Source organism: Myotis yumanensis, unplaced genomic scaffold (genome assembly GCF_028538775.1).
Source record: "Myotis yumanensis isolate MYYU_CA2020_CCGP unplaced genomic scaffold, mMyoYum1.0.hap1 SCAF_12, whole genome shotgun sequence".
Classification (NCBI taxonomy): domain Eukaryota; kingdom Metazoa; phylum Chordata; class Mammalia; order Chiroptera; family Vespertilionidae; genus Myotis; species Myotis yumanensis.
In genome coordinates this window covers 49022349-49043287 of record NW_027223763.1, presented here as the reverse complement: position 1 = coordinate 49043287, position 20939 = coordinate 49022349, and the positions used below count along the sequence as shown (strand labels likewise).

General features: G+C 35.1%; 1 protein-coding gene across 4 annotated transcripts in view; it reads left to right on the top strand.

The window, feature by feature from the left end:
* Window positions 1-20939, top strand: part of BRD10 (bromodomain containing 10) — a 96410-nt gene that overhangs the window by 28953 nt on the left and 46518 nt on the right. For all 4 annotated transcript variants that reach the window (XM_070431632.1, XM_070431631.1, XM_070431630.1 and 1 more), the window contains one exon: window positions 14066-15483. In XM_070431632.1, the coding sequence (XP_070287733.1) occupies window positions 14066-15483 (1418 nt within the window). The remainder of the gene's footprint in view (window positions 1-14065; window positions 15484-20939) is intronic.

Sequence of the window (20939 nt, the reverse complement as noted above, 5' to 3'; positions counted from 1 at the left end):
TTCTTTTAACCTGTGTTTTCTACATTTCCTAAAATAAGGACGCTTTTCTTTTATAATTGAAAATATAAGAAGTATTAAAATTTGTAATGTGCCCCATAGATAGTGTGACAGGCAGAATTTTTGAAATGTCTTTTGAACCTATCCTAAGATTTCTTTGTAGTCCTCTGAAGGAAAATGTGACATTTAGACAGCAACATGTGGTATAATACATGGGACTGCTAAACAAAGCCTCCCTCTGTACAAATTTCCTTACCATCTATCATGATACCTGAAATTCTATCATATCAATTCTGTCAATCTAATACTCTTCCAAGAGTTAGGCAGACTAGCAGAAATTATTGATAGTGTAAAATTAGGTCTAGAAAGGGACTTTGAAATCATTATAAGGAAAGGTCATATTGGAAAAGGTTGCAAAGATTATTTGATTACTGTAGTTGTGCTTTAGCCTTGGGCATAGGCTTTAAAAAAGAAAATTAAAATCTTTGATATAAGATGTGTGAAGATAAAATTTCCATCCTAGTTAGGTTAAAACAACTTTTATATTCAAGTTGGCAGCAAGCTGAACAATTGTAATACATATTTTAATGTGGTAATACTTTGGTTGTGTGATGGGCATTTGATTATTTTTAGCTGATCACCTGGGTAGATACAAACATAAAAGTAAATTTTTTTAAAAGATATTTTAAGTCCAATAATTAGGTCTCTGATTTGTGATCTGTTCCAGGTAAAGGAAGGGAATCTCCACTCTGTATTTTAATTTTTATAGAGTAATTTTCCTTTTTTGTACACTATATGCCATAAAATAATGTGGTTGTTTTTTGTTTTGTTTTGTTTTGTTTTTCTTAATCCTCATCCGAGGACACTTCCCCATTCCCCCCATTGATTTCTAGATAGAGTGGAAGGGAGGGAGGGGAAGAAAGAGAGAGAGAAACATCTATGTGAGAGAGACACGTCAATTGGTTGCCTCCCACACACACCCAGCCCCAACTGGGGCTGGGGAATGAACCTGCAAACCAGCTACATGCCCTTACCTGGAATCGAATCTGCAACCCTTCAAAGCTTGGGCTGACGCTCCACTGCTGAGCCACACCAGCCAGGGCATTAATTTTTTAAAAATATCAGATTGCAAAAATCCTGGCATTCCTTCATTGCTGTCTTTATTTGGACAGCATTGGAGATGGCAGATGGTGTGTGTTGAACAAAGAGGAATAAATACTGAATATGGCTTGTTAGTCTTGTCATGTTCAGGTAAATGCATGTAGGACAGCAGGCATTCTTGAGGCTGATTGGTATAGAGAGGCACTATTGAATTAGGAGACAGCAACATTACAAGTCAGAGTTCTGGGAAAATGAACTGAAAGGGCTAGTTAATTTATAGTTGCTGAAATAGTCATTAAGCTACTTATGACAACACTGCATTCTGTTTATAATGGTGACCTTGAGCCATTACAGAAAATTAAATTACATTTTATATGCCTCATTTAATAAGCAGGAAAGTATATAATACTTTAGTTTAAAAAAATTTGGTTATAATCAAAAGTTAGCTCTCATGAAGTAAATTTCTTTTAATGTGGAATATGACATTACTAGGTAGCAGTTTTGATCAGTAAAGTCTACTTTAGCTGTATTAAAAATAGTGGATCTGTTCACCATTCTTTTTCGCAAAATTATTTGGTTTACCAGTTGAAATAGTGTGTGTGTTTTTAATACTCTTGTTTCATATATTTGTATAAACTTAATTGGTATTTTATTGATTTGGAAATCACGATTTAAAACAAAATTTTTTGTGAAATAAAACTATGACTTATGATTGATTGATTTTCAAATCCTCTGTAACATTAAATAACAGTGACTTAATAAAGTAAACATTCATTATTTGTGGACCACCAAGCATTTTTGAACATCTTCCCTACATTTTGGTAATATCCCATATTACAAGTCTTAACTTCCCAAAGACGCCAGAAAATTTGTATTCTTATACTCACAACTAAGGTAGAGGAATGTGTCCAGTCATATACTTCACACTTGATATTGCACAGGAGCAACATCAGGTGGCAGTCTTGGGCAGGGGAGTTTATTTTTTGGCACAGGTGGTGGTGGGAACTTTTGATTGTTCTAGGTTTCTAGTATCAGAGGTGCCAAGTAGTGGTGGAAGTCTAGTATTTCCTGGAGAAGCTTCCAAAGTGTGGTTGGGATTTACATAGTCGTATCTTCTATAAATTTGGCTCTCTGATCCTTAACAGCTTAGTAAGCTCTCTACTAATCTTTAAATAAATTCCTTTTTGCTTTAATGAACCAGACAAGATTCTTTTGTTGACACCTACGAAAGAAGCTTGACTGAACATTTAATCTGAATGGTTGGTTTTTCTAAAATACAGTATTATATATTACTCATTTTAGAAAATGTAAATACATGTATTGCTTTCCCTTTTCATGCCATTAATTTGCATACATTGCATTAGTTCCTGAATTAATGGATTATTTTGGATTAAAGCTCCTATGTATATTTTGTAAACTCTTAAGGAGTGGTGTGCATGCTTTCACCATTTTGTATCCTCAAAGGACTCTAATGAAAGGCAGTAGCCTCACTTCAACTCACCTGCAAGTCTATGACTTAGAAATATCTACTTTTAACTTTTAGCCATTTCTTCTAGTAATTATTTCCACATTTCTAAATACAGTGCATGCTTATATTGCTGTTTCTTCATTTTTCAATTTGGCATTATCTATGACATTGACCTGTAGAAGATGAAGATTGAGTTCTCTTTAAATTTGGAACTTACATGCTCAATTTCTGTTCTTAATTATGATCTCTTCTTCCTCATCTATCTTACATATTATTGTTGATTAATAATTTTGCTCTGTCTCATTTTTACCTCCAAACTAGGCAATTATTGCTGTCTTTTTATAATGTTTTTTATCCAGATGATTAATAATTAATTTGTTCTCCAATCCTTTTTGTATTTTAGAACTTCTTCCTGTGATTTTTTTTTCCCCCTGAAGTATATACTATAGAAATTTGGATAGTTTCTATTACTATCTTCAAGTTCACTAACCTTTTTTTCTGCCACACCTAATTTGCCAGTAGTCCCATTCAGTATATTTTCATTTTAGTTTTCATATCTAAAAGTTTGATTTGGGTCTATTTTATATCTTACAAGTCTCTACTTAACTTTTTGACCATATGGATTACTTTCAATGAATACTTTATTTGCTAATCTAGCATTTGTTTCTTTTCTGGGTCAGTTTTCATTGATTGATTTTTCTCCTCATTATAGGTCATGAGTTTCCGCTTCATTGTATGCCTGGTAGTTTTGGTTTGGATGCCAAATGTTGTGAGTGTTATATTGATGGGTGCCAGGTATTTTTATATTCCTATAAACTTTCTTGAGCTTTTTTTTGAAATGTAGTTGTTACTTATAAACAGTTGGATCATTTTGTATCTTTTATGATTTGTTACTTAGGTCTAGAGCAGCCATTTTCAACCTGTGGGTCGCGACCCCTTTGGGGGTCGAACCACCCTTTCACAGGGGTCGCCTAAGGCCATCGGAAAACACACATATAATTACATACTGTTTTTGTGATTAATCACTATGCTTTAATTATGTTCAATTTGTAACAATGAAAATACATCCTGCATATCAGATATTTACATTACGATTCATAACAGTAGCAAAATTACAGTTATGAAGCAGCAATGAAAATAATTTTATGGTTGGGGGTCACCACAGCATGAGGAACTGTACTAAAGGGTCGAGGCATTAGGAAGGTTGAGAACCACTGGTCCAGAGAATGCTCTGTTCAGTCTAGGACTAAGTTATTCTTTGCTATCAAGGCACGACTTTCCTATTTTACCCAGTGTCCTATGCATTATGAGGTTTTTCTAGTATGGCTGGTGGGAATAAACACTATGTTTTCTAATATTTTGGGTGTCTCTCCCCCCATCCCCTCCCACTTAGCCTTGTGTTGTTTTTTTTACATGCGTGCACTAATCAATATGCTGAATATTCAAGAGGGACCATCTGTACATCTTTGGTGTTCTCACTTTATGCAGCTCTCCTGTTGTTTGGTACTGTGTTCTGCAGACCCTAGCTGCCTTGGTGTAGATATGGACTGTTGGCTCCTTCTCAACTCAAGAAGTCTGGTGGGCTCGCCTGGGTTTTCCCTCCTATGTCATGGCCTCGAAGTTCTCTCAATCAGCTGCAGCAGTTGTTAGGCTCACCTATCTGTTTCTCTCAGAGAATCACTATCCTTTGTTTGATCTTTAGTTTTTTGAAAACCATTGTTTTATCTATTTTTTCAGGGTTTTTTTGTTGTTGTTGGTTCAGATGGGAAAGTAAATCTGATTCCTGGTTATTTCATCTTGGGTAACAGAAGACACTTTAGAAGAAGTTGTTACTTTAGTTAGAATCAGTTCTGTTTTTTGTTTGATTGAAAATGTCCTCATCTATGAATGCTAGTTATTGCTCTGGTTTACTTTGTTGCTACTGAAAAATTTCTCTACCTTTTTGTCATTTCTGTATATGTAATTTTTTCCTCTCTAAGAGTAAGAGTTTTTTTTATCTTTGATATTTTATTGTTTTACTAGAGTCCTGGTGCACAAAAATCGTGCCCAGCCTGCACCCTCTAGCAGTCTGGGAGCCCTCGGGGGATGTCATCCCATCATTCAGTCGATTTGCATATTAGCCTTTTATTATATAGGATTGTAATGTTGTAATGTGCCTAAATATAGTTTTTTTCAGTTTATTTTCTTGGGCTTCCTGAATTGAGAATTTGTGTCCTTCACCAATTTTGGAAAATTCTCATCTACTATCTCTTCAAATATTGGTATTATCACCCCTCTTCAACCCTTCTTCTTCTTCTTCTTTTTTTTTTTTTGTCTAAAGTTTTACATATGTCTCCTTTTTCCCCAATTGCCCCCGCCCCAGCCATTCCCACCCCGGGCAAGCCCCCACCGTCCCAGTGTATGTGTCCATTGGTTACGCTAATATGCATGCATACAAGTCCTTTGTCAACTCTTTATGTATTCTTATTTTTTGGAGCTCCAATTGCTTGCTTGTTGGATTTAATTTGTCCTTCTGTCTTTATATATCTTTTTTATATTCTGTATCTTTGCTTCTTGAAACTGAATTCTTTGAAATTCCTTTGGCCCCACATTCTTTTCCTGCGCACAATCAGCTATGTAACCTATACATTGAGTATTTTATTTTTGTGTTTGTTGTTTTTTAACATCTAGAAATTCCTTTTTTTCTTTTTCAAATCTACCAATGCCAAATTCAAATCCAAAAGTTCTTTGAAGTTTTCTGATAATTTCTTGTTATTTTGTATTTTAATTCCCTCTTTTACTTCTTTAACATATCTTTTATATTTTGTTCCTAATAATTTAATTAACTGAAAATTTTGAGGTGAATTCTTGTAGTGAAGTTAAGCTTTAAGATCCCAATTTTTCTATGGGGGAAAGTTTTAAAGTTATATTGTTTCTTTAATAAATACAGAATTAATTTTATTTTCATTCTTTTTGTGTCAGTTTTGTTAATTTTGTTTTCTATAAAAGTTGTGTATTTCATTTAAATTGTTTCTTGGCAAAAGTTGCTTATAATATTCTATATCATTTATACCTATAGGATCTATAGGACATGCATATTTTCATTTTTGTTATTGGTTGTGTGTGGGCGTGTGTGTGTGTGTGTTTTGAGCAATATTGCTGCAGGGCTATTTTTATTAATGTTCTTAAAGAACCAACTTTTGGATTTGATTATTTTCTATCATATGTTTGTTTTCTGGCTCATTGATTTCTGCTTTTTATTTTCATCTTTCCATCTTTGGGGATTTGATTTGCTGTTATTTTTCTAGTTATTTTTTTTCCTTTTAAAAATCACATATATTTGATTTTCAACTTTTCCTCTTAACTAAATATACATTTTAATCTATAAATTTTCCTCGACAATACTTTGGATGCATCCTACCACTTTCGATTATTACTTTTTTCTCCCATATTTCCATCTGCACTAACTTTAATGCTATAAAGTCTCTTAATTTAATAGCTACCTTAGAAATTTTCACATTCATTATTAACTTATCAAAGCCTAAAATTAGTATTTTTACCTTCTTCCTGATTAGTACAAGGATCTTGGAACATTTAACTCTAATAATTTTTTTTTGCCCATCTTATTTGCTATTATTATAATGTACTAGAGGCCCATTGCAGGAAGATTCCTGCAAGAATAGGGCTTTCTTGGGCCTATTCCTGCAAGAATAGGGCTTCCTGAGGCTGGAGCAAAGCAGAGGCAGCTGCCGTCTCTGCTGCCTTGCTCCCTCCCATCTCAGCTGCCTCCTCGCTCCCTCCCATCTCTGCCACTTTGCTCCCTCCCTTCTCTGCCTGCCTCCCTCCCTCCCTCCTGTCTCTGCCTGCCTCACTCGCTCCCTCCGTGTCCACTGCCTCAGCTCCGCTCCCGTCTCCGCTGCCTCTGTTCCTCGGTTCCCTTCTCTGCAGCTTCACTCCCTTCTGCAACACTTGGCTTTCTTCTATGCTGTCTTCAGTCTTCGCTCCCGGCCTGTGTATGCAAATTAACCGCCATCTTTGTTGGATTAATTTGCATATCACTCTGATTGGCTGGTGGGCATTAGCGGAGGGACAATTTGCATGTTTCTCTTGAATTAGTGTAGATTTTAATTTTTTCTTGTCTTTTTTTAAACTCCACAATACATTTTTATCATTATTTACGCTATATCTGTATAGATCAGCCTATTACTAACCTTGTTACCAGTTTTTTGCTCTTTTCTCATCTCTGATCTTCAGAAAAGGATTACTGTCCTTCTAGCTGATGTATGTCCTTTAGAATTTCCTTTAGCTGGGGTTCCTTTTATCACAGATGTTGAGTTTTTGTCTGAAAAGTATATATTTTTTGGTCTTCATTTTTGGAAGATGTTTTTGTTCTCAGTGAAAATTTACATTGATAGTTATTTTTTTAAACTTTTTATTTTATTATTATATTTTAATACTTCTATTGATTTCGGAGAGGGAGAGAGAGAAATATCAATGGTGAGAGAGATTCATTGATTAGCTGCCTCCTGAATATCCCCTACTTGGGTTTGAGCCCGAAACCCAGGTATGTGCTGGGAATCTAACCGTGACCTCCTGGTTTGTAGGTCAATCAATGCTCAAACCCTGAGCCACACTGGCAGGGCAGTAGTTATTTTTTAAGTTCATTGAAGATATTCCATTGTCTGTGGTGGCTTTCATTATTGCTGCTGAGGAGATAACTGTAAATCTTTTTCTTTTAATTTTTGTATATTTTAAAAATTCTCCCCCAAGTATATTTTTTAATTGATTTTTTTCTTTTCTCTTTTAAGAGAGAGGGAGAGCAAGAGCGAGAGCGAGAGAGAGAGAGAGAGAGAGAGAGAGAGAGAAACATCTATCAGTTGCCTCCCCCATGCACCCAACTGGAAATTGAACCCACAACCTTTTGGTGCACAGGACCAAACTGAGCCACCTGGCCAGAACTAATTTTTATACTTTTTATATCTGCATGTTCTCTTTAGTTCTTTTTCAAACTGCTTTGTTGTTTTTAATAATCTCTTCCACTTTACCCGTGTTTTAAATTTCTTTGTACTAAACATTTTATTTTCCATGTCCTATAATTTCTATATCTAAAGTTTTTGGTGGGCCATATATACATATTTTTTCCTGTCCTCATAGTACCTTATTTCCTTTGATACTCCCTCTGTCCCATAATAATAGTAGCAAAAGAAAACAAATATAGAACACAACATTTATTATCAAAAAAACTAGATTAAATTAAACAATAAATTAAAAATAGTACTCCTAATTTTTATTTTGAGTGTTCAGATAGTTTCTGGATTTTTCAATAATTTCGTTACTGCATTTTAAACTTGTAGGTAGGATCCCTTGGCCGCGAAGCTTTGCTTTCCCTGTGTGCGTGAGCTTAAAATTATTGGAGCCATCGTTCTTCATTGCTTCCAGCATTAGTTGTTGAAGTGACAGAAACGTATTATCCAGTATTTCGGGAGAAATATTATCAAAGGCTAATATGGTGCCTCTTCTGCTAAGAGGAATATGTCTAAGTTTTTCAAGTTTTTCTCCATAATCTTTGCATTTACGTACACAGTTTTGTTTTTTCAAAGAATCAACATTAGCATAAGATTCTCCTTGACAATTATTTTCGGAAGCACGTTTCCAAATTCTTGATATGGTCATTCTGTTGCACTTAAATTGTTTTGCAGCTAACGTAATTGTACCTTTCTGCAACTTTTCCTTTTTCTTTTGATGCATCAAGAACTGGACAATCGCCAAAACCGGTTTGGCTCAGTGGATAGAGCGTCGGCCTGCGGACTGAAAGGTCCCAGGTTCGATTCCGGTCAAGGGCATGTACCTGGGTTGCGGGCACATCCCCAGTAGGAGATGTGCAGGAGGCAGCTGGTCGATGTTTCTCTCTCATCGATGTTTCTAACTCTCTATCCCTCTCCCTTCCTCTCTGTAAAAAATCAATAAAAAAAAAAAAAAAAAAAAAAAGAACTGGACAATCGCAACTCAATCTTTGCTTGAAAACTCTTTTTTTCATCTTACTTTTACAATGGGTTATATTCAACTGAAATAAAACAATTGATTTCGATCAGCAGATGAAATTAGAAAAATAGTTATAATTCGTAATAATTAGATTAACCTAAAAACTGAAAGATGTGTCAAAACAAATGACAGATGTCATGAAACATTGATTTTGATAGAAGGCTTCGCAATTTTGCGCTACAACATAACTTACAGCTGCATTTGCCAATAATTCCCGTTTAAATATTCACTTGCTACTATTATTATGGGACAGAGGGAGTATTATGTATCTTTGACTATGAACTTGTTTCTTGTGAGTGTATGAGAGGAATTTCTGAAGATCTAGAACTAAGGTGCATTTCCTTAAGAGATTTAATTTTTTTTTTCTGGTCAAATAGCTATCAACAGTTTTGGAATGAGACCACATTAAACTCATTTTTTAGTGTGATGTTTTTCTGAGCACCCTGAAAATGTGAATGTGGGCAAAAAATCCACATAAGAGTAAACTTATGGCTATAAATTCTTTTTTTAAAAATATATTTTTATTGATTTTAGAAAGGAAAGGAGAGGGAGGGAGGGAGGGAGGGAGGGAGGGAGGGAAAGCGAGAGAAACATCAATGATGTGAGAGAATCATTGATTGGTTGCCTCCTACACTGGTGTTTGAGCCTGCAACCCAGGCATATGTCCTGACTGGAACAGAACTGTGACCTTCTGATTCATAAGTCGACACTCAACCACTGAGCCATGCTGGCCAGGCATAAATTCTTAAGAGATTTTTTTTCCCCTTCCATTTACCACTTCTATTTGAAAACAATTTTCCTTGCAGTCCCCTAATTGGGGACAGGGGAAGAGACTAATGTTTCTAGTATATTTTTCTACTGATTATGTGGGTTTTGAGTCCCAGCTTTGTATCAGGAAGCTTGATTCTGCCAGCCCACCTTAACTAACCCCCATTCAGTGAGAAGTTAAAACTCTTCAAAATTATAAGTACATTTGAAGAAAATTAAATTTTATCAAATGTAGCATTGTTTGGGTGTTCAGATGTCATCATATATACAAATTTCAAATCACAAGCGACAGTTAATATTTTTAATGAACTAGGACCATTTGATCAAATAATTTGTTGTATCTGTTATAGCAAGGTAGTTGTAATGTGACCTCTCAGTCAAAAAGGTAAATGTAGGCATGTTCAGTGAAAGAGAACATCCTGATATTGCTAAAATAGTGTTTTACTATGTATTTGTTTTAACATTACAATATGATAGTATAGAAAATAGCCAGTGTCAGACATTATACCTGGGTTTTCATATAAAGCCCAAGAATTAGTCACATTTCAGTGTTTTTATACATCATTTCTAGAGGAAGCATTCTCACTTTTCAAAATCAAGAATAAGATAAATTATTATATTTTCCCCCATTTGTTGTATCCTAATCCCCCCCAAACTTCATATGATTTAATTTATCTTATACAGCTTTCTTGAAATAAAATTTATACACCATACAATTTACCTATTTAAAGTGTAAAAATCAGTTATTCTTAGTATATTCACAAAGTTGTATAGTCATTACTTCAATCAATTTTAAAACATTTCATCACTCTAAAATGATTGTTAACTGTCACTCTCCATTATCCCTGACTTCCCTAATCCTAGGAAACTACTAATCTACTTTCTATCTCTATAGACTTATGGACATTTCATATAAATGTAGTTACACAATATGTAAGTACATATTGTGGATGTCTTCTTTCACTTAGTATCATGTTTTCAAGGTTATCCATGTTCAGTAGCATGTATCAGCACTTTGTTTGCTTTATTGCCAAATAATATTCCATTGTGTGGATATACCACATTTTATTTATCCACTCAGGAGTTGACAGACATTTGGCGTGTTTCCACTCTGGCTATTATGAATAATGCTACTATGAATATTTACATACAGGTTTTTGTGTGGACATAACTTTTCATTTCTTTTGGGTATAAACCTAGGAGTAGAATTTCTGGATCACATGGTAATCTTAAACTTCTGAGGAACTGCTACACTGTTTTCCAAAGCAGCTGAACCCTTTACAGTGTATAAAGTTTCCAATTTCTCTACCTTTTTACCAATACTTATCTCTCATTATAGTCATCTTGGTGGGTATGAATTAGTATCTTATTGTGGTTTTGATATACATTTCTCTAATGGATAACAATGTTGAGCATCTTTTCATGTGCTTATTGTTCTTTTGTATACCTTCTTTGGAGAAATGTCTATTGAGATCCTTTCCCTTTTTTTTTAAATCCAGTTATTTATCTTTTTATTATTGAGTTGTAAGTGTTCCTTATATTTTCTAAATACAAATCTCTTATTAGATATATGGTTTACAAAAATTTTCGCCTGTGGGTTGTCTTTTCACAGTACAGAAGCTTTTAGTTTTGATGATATCCCCTTTATTTTTTTTTTTTATTGCTTGTGCTTTTGGTGTTATGTCTAAGAACCCATTGCCTAATACAATATTAAAAAGATTTACATCTATCTTTTCACATAATTTAAAATTTTTAAATAAGATTTTGTAGCAGTGTCAGTAAAGAAATGTTTTTAAGGGGGAAAAAAACACCCATAATCAATCTAGGAGTCATTTATTTTTGAAATGCTGTAATGCCCTTGTCCAATGTATGCATACTTTTATTTTTATTTTTTGCATATTTTTATTATTGCTATTGTTTGTTAAGTACTTTGTTGTGTTCTGATACTTTTGTTTTTATATCTCATATTCATAATTCTAATTTTAGGGCTACATAATATAGCCAGTTTATTTTCTAGTTGTGTAATGCAACTTCTTTATATTATATGATATAATATATTTATGATATATTTATTATATGATAAAACTGATTAACACAGACACGTAACTTTTTGCTTGTACTGAATTATTTTCTTTTTTTTTCTTTTTCTTTTTAAAGTAAATCTTTATTATTCAGATTATTACAGTTGTTCCTCTTTTTTCCCCCCATAGCTCCCCTCTACCCAGTTCCCCTCCCACCCTCCGCCCTCACCCCCCCCCCACACCTCATCCATAGGTGCACGATTTATGTCCAGTCTCTTCCCGCACCTCCCACATCCCTTTTCCCCCCAAGAATAGTCAGTCCATTCCCTTTCTATGCCCCTGATTCTATTATAATCACCAGTTCATTCTGTTCATCAGATTATTTATTCACTTGATTTTTAGATTCACTTGTTGATAGATGTGTATTTGTTGTTCATAATTTGTATCTTTACCTTTTTCTTCTTCTTCCTCTTCTTACAGGATACCTTTCAGCATTTCATATAATACTGGTTTGGTGGTGATGAACTCCTTTAGCTTTTTCTTATCTGTGAAGCTCTTTATCTGACCTTCAATTCTGAATGATAGCTTTGCTGGATAAAGTAATCTTGGTTGTAGGTTCTTGGTATTCATCACTTTGAATATTTCTTGCCACTCTCTTCTGGCCTGCAAAGTTTCTGTTGAGAAATCAGCTGACAGTCGTATGGGTACTCCCTTGTAGGTAACTGATTTTCTTTCTCTTGCTGCTTTTAGGATTCTCTCTTTGTCTTTTGCTCTTGGCATTTTAATTATGATGTGTCTTGGTGTGGTCCTCTTTGGATTCCTTTTGTTTGGGGTTCTCTGCGCTTCCTGGACTTGTAAGTCTATTTCTTTCACCAGGTAGGGGAAGTTTTCTGTCATTATTTCTTCAAATAGGTTTCTAATATCTTGGTCTCTCTCATCTTCTGGCACCCCTATAATTCTGATGTTGGTACGCTTGAACCTGTCCCAGAGGCTCCTTACACTATCTTCGTATTTTTGGATTCTTTTTTCATTTTGCTTTTCGGGTTGGGTGTTTTTTGCTTCTTCGTATTTCAAATCTTTGACTTGATCCTTGCGATCCTCTGGTCTGCTGTTGGGAGTCTGTATAATATTCTTTATTTCAGTCAGTGTATGCTTAATTTCTAGTTGGTCCTTTATTATAACCTCAAGGGTCTCACTAGATTTCTTGAGGGTCTCACTACATTTATAGGCAGTCTCACCAGACTTTTTGAGGGTCTCATTAAGTTTATCGGCAGTTTCTAGAAAATTCTTGAAAAACCTTAAAAGTGTGGTTTTGAACTCTATATCCTGCAGTTTGCTTTCCTCCATTGCTGTCATTTTTGTCCTGTTTCTTTGTCTCTGCATTTTTTATGCTTCCCTGTGTTGGTTGAGTGGCTTTGTGTGCTAGGTGTCCTATAGGGTCCAGTGGCTCAGCCTCCCCAATTACCTGAGGTGGACACTCTTGGTGCACACCCCCTTGTGGGCTTTGTGCACAGTGTTGTTGTAGTTAAGCCTTGATTGTTGTAGGTAACTCTGGGAGGGGTTGACCTCCAGGCCAATTGGCTGTGAGAATCAGCTGTTTCTACAGTGGGAGAATGGATCTCTAAGGAGGTGCTAATCTAGCCTCTGCCTGAGGCTACCCAGCAGAAGCCAGCTGTGAAGGAATGCAAGTTGCCGTGGGGCCTTGGGCCAGCTGCAGTTTGTTAGGTAATTATCAGATTGCAAAGGGCTGGGCCTTTCATATGCAAAAGCCTCCCTGCACGGCTTGGGCAGGGCAGGGTCCCAGGGGATCAACAGGGTGGAGCAAGCAGTTATGGCTGCTCTCAGTCCTGCCCTCAGAGGCCCCGCTTCTCAATGTCCAGGCAATGCGGGGAGCACCCCCGAGAGAAAGCTGCCCTCGAGTTCCGACTGATGCCAGACAGTCCTGTTTCTCCTGTATGTGTCTGGGTCCCCAGAGACTCGCCCGGAACTGAAGCTCAGAGCTTGAGACTCTCTCCCGATTGAAAAAGACAACCGTGTCCTCAGCCGCCAGCCCTCTCCGCATGCACCTCCGCACCTTTGTATTTTACTTCCACACCGCACCTCCTCTGAGTCTCGGTATGCTTTTCTCTTTCCTTCTAGTTGTAGAATTTCCACTCAGCCAGCCTTCCTGTGGTTCTGGATGATGTCCGTTCCGTCTTTTAGTTGTATTTTTGAAGTGGTTGTGCGAGGCAGCAATCTCCGGTGTTTACCTCTGCCGCCATCTTGGTTTCTTCCTGAATTATTTTCTTAATACAACTTTTTAGAAATGGAATTATAGGCTCAAAGGATGTAAACATCTTTACAGCTCCTATATGATGTCACATTACTTCTAGAAAGCACTAAAATTCTTTTGTTTAGAAGACATGCTTTGATTTTTTTTCCATTTATTTTAAAGTTGATGCACATTATAAGAGTTTTACTTTGAGTGGCAATATTGGCAGTGATAATCCTCTATCAAGAAAACTCATGATCAAGTTAAATGTGTATTTCTTCATCTGAAAAAAAAAATGATACAGGCAGTGGAACACTTTGTACCGATACTGTAAACTGGACCAGCCTTGTTGACTGAAGATAAATATGACAAAATTTGTTATTTTATGGCATCTTCTACTTTAAGCAATAATAGTATATTTTGTTAAATTTCCTTTAGGCTTCGGGAGCAGGAGAGAAAAGAAGCAGAAGAAGCTAGTCAAAAGGAAATAGAAGAATGGGAAAGAAGACTTCTAGCTCAAGCAGCTCCAACTTGTATGGAGACCATGTGGGAAATTCCAGCTATTGGGCATTTCCTTTGCTTAGCCCAGCAAATTCTAAACTTGCCAGAAATAGTCTTCTACGAATTGGAACGTTGTCTTCTGATGCCTCAGTGTAATGCTTTTTTATCTAAAATAATGACTTCTCTATTAAGTCCTCCTCATCGCAGACCTACCTTACATCGAAGACCTACTTTGCCTTATAGGACCTGGGAGGCAGCACTGAGACAGAAAGTACACCAGTGGTACACTGCTGTAGGGCAGACTGAAAATCCCAATAACTGTGCTGAGAAACTTGGGTTGTGTCCTCAGTTTTTTAAAGTTCTTGGAGAAGTTAATCCATTGGAAGAAAAACCTTTTCATGAACTACCTTTCCACCAAAAAGTGTGGTTACTTAAGGGTCTTTGTGACTTTGTGTATGAAACACAAAAAGAAGTTCAAGATGCTGTACTTGGACAGCCTATTCATGAATGCAGGGAGGTTATACTTGGTTATGATTATTTGGAGAATGCTTATGTACATTTCCCACAGTTCTGTGGTGCAGATGTACGGATTTACAAGCAGAGACCTTTTCAGGCCCCAGAATTTCCAATTCCACCCATTAAAATACAAAGAGTACCTCGGATTAAACTGGAGAAATTGAAGTGTGACTATTTTAGTACAAGTAATGGAGAACATAGGTGTGGTAGAGAAGGCCTGCCCTCTGCCTTCAAAAAAGAGAAAGAAATTAATTTGGATCCAACTTGCTGCCATGCTAAAATGAACTTGGATAATCATGACATCTCTGTTGAAATGGAAGTGAAATCCAACTGTGAAATTAGAATTCGCAGACCCTGCGAAATTAAGAAAACTGATTGCTGTAAAGAAAATTTAGAGAAACCAGGAAGTCCAGGTGAAGTTACTGGCTTTGGAGAGCCTCTTAGTCCAGGTGAAATAAGGTTTATAGAAAATCACGAAAGATATGGTGAAGCTTCTAGAGTAAAGCCTGAACCCAGTCCATTAAAAGAAAATGCTCTGAAATCTTGCCAAATACATGTAAATGGAAGTCATAATGATCACGCAGAAATTAGCTGCCCCAAAGTTGTAAGGGATATTTTATTAGAGCAGTCATTGCAGAGCCACAAGAAACTCAAGCTAACTAAAATGAGGGCAAAAAAGAAGAAAAAGAAAAAAAAGAAATTAAAAGATGCTTTGAATGAAAACTTACAGAGAAAGCGTGAAGGTCTTCATTCTCTTACATTTAAGTCTTACAAACCTGAGATCCAGAATAAGTTATTGATCATCAAAAAGAAGGCAAAACACAAGAAGCACAAATCTGGTAAGCTAACACAAATCAGTGAGAATTACATTTATGCATAGTTCAAGTTCTTTCAATTAGGCATCTTAACAGTGAAATGAACACGTATGTATGCGTGTTTGCATGCATATGTAAGAGTCAAGTTTTATATTATTCCCCATGATTAAAACCCAGAGCCCAAGAGGTTTTATTATTAACAACAACAACAAAATACTGGTGCAATACATTTGAATTTAATTTTCATCTGACAGTCTTTGGACATTATGTGTTTACATTTCTTTGGACCAATTTCTCCTTAAGTGATACTTTCCATCACTGATGAGAAGTGTTTATTTTCCTTGGGTAAGGGTAGTTACAATGCAGTGGAAAAAGCACTGATATCAGGGGATTGCATTCCCAGGACTAAAGTTCATAGCAACTAGCTTCTTAAACCAAGGCAGGCCAGATTATCTTTCTGGGTCTCAGTTTTTCTCCACATCATATATTTTTCAGCACTGTTTTCAGTTTGTATTTGCATATCCAGAAAAATGTTGTGAAATATAAGGAAAGAGCTATATCAACTAATAAGACAGGAATCATTTTTATAACAGAATTTGTAAGTTTGTCTTATACCTAATATAAATAATGTATTTGTCACAAGCCTATTTAAAAATTAAGCAAAAAAATCTGATAACTATACAGGGTGTTCCCCCCAAAATGTGTATGCACTTTGAATGATTATAAAGTCAGTGTTTATTAACATATAGTTCATTTTCAAAATCTAAAAGAGTCTACAGAAAAGAATAATTTTTTTTTGTCATTGCCTGTTTTTGAACTGATGACAATTCTGGTCCAGGCACTGGTGATAACACAAAGCCATGGAATCTCAAACATCAAGAATCCTTTCTTTGATATCTGTGTGCCCTCAATTCATTGACTGTTTTATACTGTAAACTTTATTTTTTATGTATCCCCAAAACAAAAAGTCTAGTGGCACTTTAGGATAAATTTTCTTTGTTCAAAGCTTAGTCTGGCTTCACCCATTTTAAATCAGTTAAACCTGAAAAGAAGTGAAAACTAAGTGTGTTATTAGCTGTTAAAGTGTGTATGCATACCTTATAGTATTCAGTGGTTGATTGCTCTGTTTTTTAATTGCTTTTGCTTTTCCTAATCTTTGCCATTTAATCAGCTTAAATGTCTCATTTATTGAGAGGATAGGTGAGATAAAAGCAGATGATTAATTTCATTTATTAATCCTAATAAAAAGTTGCCCAATTGGGAAAACCTTGAATTGTTTACTAAAATAAATTGTGGTTTATTGTCTTTATTTGCAGATTTCAGTTTTTTTCATTCCCTCAGTTACAAAGATAATTAAGATTTGGCGATAATTTGATAATGAATTGGCAAATGAGGGAATGAATTTAGTTTAACTGCTATAGTAGGTGTTATAACATAGTTATTTAAATCATTAAATATAATTAAATGTATTTTTAAATGTATATGTAATGTATCATTGATAAAGAAGTAGTATAAAATTTACTATCAAGAACAGGTTTAATTGGTTGAACTGAAAATTGCAAAGTGGTCCACATTGAGCCAAGCAATGAAAAGCTACAATATTTTAAAGTAACTTTCAGAAATAAAACTTTTAAATTTTACAAGAAATCCATTAGGCTATATAAATTAAGTTTGACTTGAGCTCTCTGAAATGTTGGCCTCTGAATTATTAAATATTTTAAAATTTGAAAATGTTTCCAGTTCTAAAATATGTGATACTGTTTTATTAATACCATTATTTCCTAAAACCTTTTATTAAGTTTTTATCTAGACCTACTATTCATGTATTCAAAGTTAATTATGAATTAAAGTGGTTTAGAAAATAACATAGTTATTAATGTAGCAGAATAAAAATATTAGTTGATGAGGATTAGTATAAAATGAATTTGTATTGTAAGCAAATGAAGTGTTACATTTTTGAAATATAAGTTCAGAATGTAGATCAGAGAGAACATTTGAGAACTTCATGTCCAGTTCTAGACAAGTGAATGAAAAAAAGTCAGAAGCAAATTCAGCTAGTACTTGTGTATCCTCTGTGTGCCTTTTTAATTAAGGAGAGAAGTCTTACAGGTATGAAATAGGAGAAAATAATGCACTTGCCTATATACTTTTTCGTTTTTATGTTTAGAGCAAATTTTAGAGAGTCAAGTCTTCAGTAACAAAAATACTTGGATTTGGCAAATGCCATTCTGTTGTTAGCACTGGGTAAGCATAGACCAGCTCTCTTTCATCATCAGTCACTAAGCTTCTTACTGTTTTACATTGTTACATAAAATGTTATACTAACAACAAAAATTTATTATACATCATTTTGCCCTGGGCTTCTTTAATAGGTATGAGCTATTGTGTGGCCTTTTATAGTTAGTTTTGGGCATACTCTAATCCAGTATTTCCTTTCTCTTTTTAAGAGTGAGCTCCATGGTCCCAAGTTTGGGAGCTGTTCCTCTTATAGAGTCACATTATGCATTAGTACAGGTCCACAATGCATTTTATGAAACTCTTGTACCATTTATGTTTGGGGGTTCAGAAATCTTCAGATTTTAGAAGGGTGTTAATGATGTATATAGTATTTTCGAAGGAACATCCTCAGTAGAGTTTGGAGCAGCCCTGTAATCAAATACACAATTTCTACAGAAAAGAAAAATGTATGAATAATCAGGCTAAATGAGATGAAGACTATAAAGAACCTCTTAACAGTTCAGGTCAGATTTTGCTACCATATAAGTTATTTTTTTAATTAACTTTATTTTTCAGAATCTTTTAGACTTCAGAATTGTGAATAATTGATTCTGTGCCTGTATATTAAGGCCACTGCAAGGTCTTGAAGAAAATAAAATTGTTTCGTTTTTTTAACTTAGTATTTTTCAAGTTTATTTGAACACAGGGCTTTTTTTTCCTTTTTCCAAATAATAGTATTGTGTAGAATATGCTTTGGGATAAGCTGTGTCATCCATGACTGATTTATTAACCTTAATTTAGGGTAGACTAAATTCTACATGTGGTTAACCTGGTTCCTTTTATGTTTTAATTTTTGGTTCCATCGACAAATTTAGTAAACCTTCCTATTGTGATGGCAGATGGTTTTTAATAGAAGGCACAAAGGCAGATTGGTTTAAAATGATTTGATAATTTTAATGCACTATAAGAGAATTTTGTAACGTTAAGCATTTTTATCTATTTTTCAGAATGAGAGTGTTCTTTCTGCCTTTTAAAATTTTGAATTCATTTTTAGTTAGTTTAAGCCTGTTCCTTACTCTTGGAAACATTATAGAATAGAAAAACATTGGAATTTTCCTTAATGTGCATAATTATAGCATCAGATACTTCTCCTTCAGAATACTTATTTATTAAATCTGTTCATAACAATTATATTTTTTCTAGGTTATTTTGGTTATTATCTACACTCTGTTCTATAACATTCTTTTTTAGCCTTGATTAAAATTAAGGATTAAAATTATTAAACTGTCAGGAAGTTTAATAATTTTCATAGCAGTAAATCTGAAAAGAATCGTAAGTTGTCAGTGAAAGTGCTTTTGAGAAGGCAAACATTGCTTTACATAGATTAGGAAGATTAAAAAATATTTATATACCAGTCAAAAAAATGAGGTCAAACTTTTTTTTTGTAACTTGTTTTTAATGTATCTTGTCATCGAGTTGATTTTAAGGCTAAGTCCGTTTTCTGAAAAGGCAGAGTTTCCAATAAAAGTTAAAAGTTTATTTAATGTAAACCTTGGAAAGACCATTGACAAGTAACTTTGAGACCATTAGTTTGTGTTAGAATGCACTACATTTATTTGTTAGAGTATTTGTTATAGAGAGCAGAGTTTAATCACTTAAGTTGTAAACTGTATTTGCCACTGGAGATTAGGTTTATTGCCAACCTTGGGATTATTGATTCTTTGTTTATGACCTTTTTTTTTATTTCAAGAAAAACGATTTTAAATATAATAATATTACGTGCAATAAACACCAATTATTGAAGAAAAATGATCTTATATGTAATAATATTTCAAGCAATAAACATTAATATTTCAAGAATCAAAGGATTTTAAGTATAATAATATTACCAAAACCTGTACTAACAGTATAATATCACAAAAGTTGTAGGAAATATTAAAAATCTGCAAATAACAGGATTACTTTTATTATATTCTAGTATATTCCCCCTCCTTGGCTCTATTTTTGTTCATCAGTTTATGTTGTTCATTATATTCCACAAATGAGTGAGATCATATATTTATCTTTCTCCGACTGGGTTATTTCACTTCGCATGATGCTTTTAAAGTCTATTTTGTTGGATATGAGTATTGCTACTCCAGCTTTTTTTACTTTTCCATTTGCATGGAACATTTTTTTCCATCCCTTCACTTTCATCCTGAGTGTGTCTTTTGCTTTGATGTGGGTCTCTTGTGGACAGCATATAATTGAGTCATGTTTTTGTATCCATTCAGCTACCCTACACCTTTTGATTGGAGCATTTAATCCATTTACATTTAGGGTTATTATTGAGAGGTACTTATTTATAGCCATTTTAAATCTGTATGGCTAGGTTTCTCTCTCCGTTTCTTCTCAACAATCCCGTAAAGCAATCCCTTTAGCATTTCTTATAATGCTGGTTTGGTGGTGATGAACTCCTTTAGCCTTTTTTTTTTGTCTGGGAAGCTCTTTATTTGACCACCTATTTTGAATGATAGCCTTGCTGGATACAGTAATCTTGGTCTCAGATCCTTGCTTTCCATTACCTTGAGTATTTCATGCCATTCCCTTCTGGCCTGTAGAGTTTCTGATGAGAAATCAGGAGTCAGCTTTATGGGAACTCCTTTGTAGGTAACAGTTTTCTTTTCTCTTGCTGCCTTTAAGATTCTCCTTTTGTCTTTAATTTTTGGCATTTTAATTATGATGTGTGGGTCTGTTTAAGTTCTTATTTGGAGTTCTCTGTGCCTTGTGAACTTGTGTGACTTTTCCCTTTACCAGGTTAGGGAAGTTTTCTACAATTATTTCTTCAAACACCTTCTCTATTCCTTTCTCCCTTTCTGCCTCTTCTGGCACACCTACTATTCTAATACTAGAGGCCTGGGGCATGAATTTGTGCACCAGTGGGATCCCACTGCCTGGTCTGTGGGATCGGGCCAAAACCAGCTCTTCAACATCCCCTGAGGGATCCTGGATTGCGAGAGTGCGCAGGCCAGGCTGAGGAACCCCACCGGTGCACGTTCAGGGCCGGGGAGGGACTGCGGGAAGGCTCCAAGGTGTGTCCAACCCATCTCACTAAGTCCTGATTGGCTGGACCTCAGCAGCAAGCTAATCTACTAGTTCTGTGGTCAGCAAACTGTGGCTCTCGAGCCACATGCGGCTCTTTGGCCCCTTGAGTGTGGCTCTTCCTAAGCCTTAGGAGTACCCTAATTAAGTTAATGACAGTGTACCTACCTATATAGTTTAAG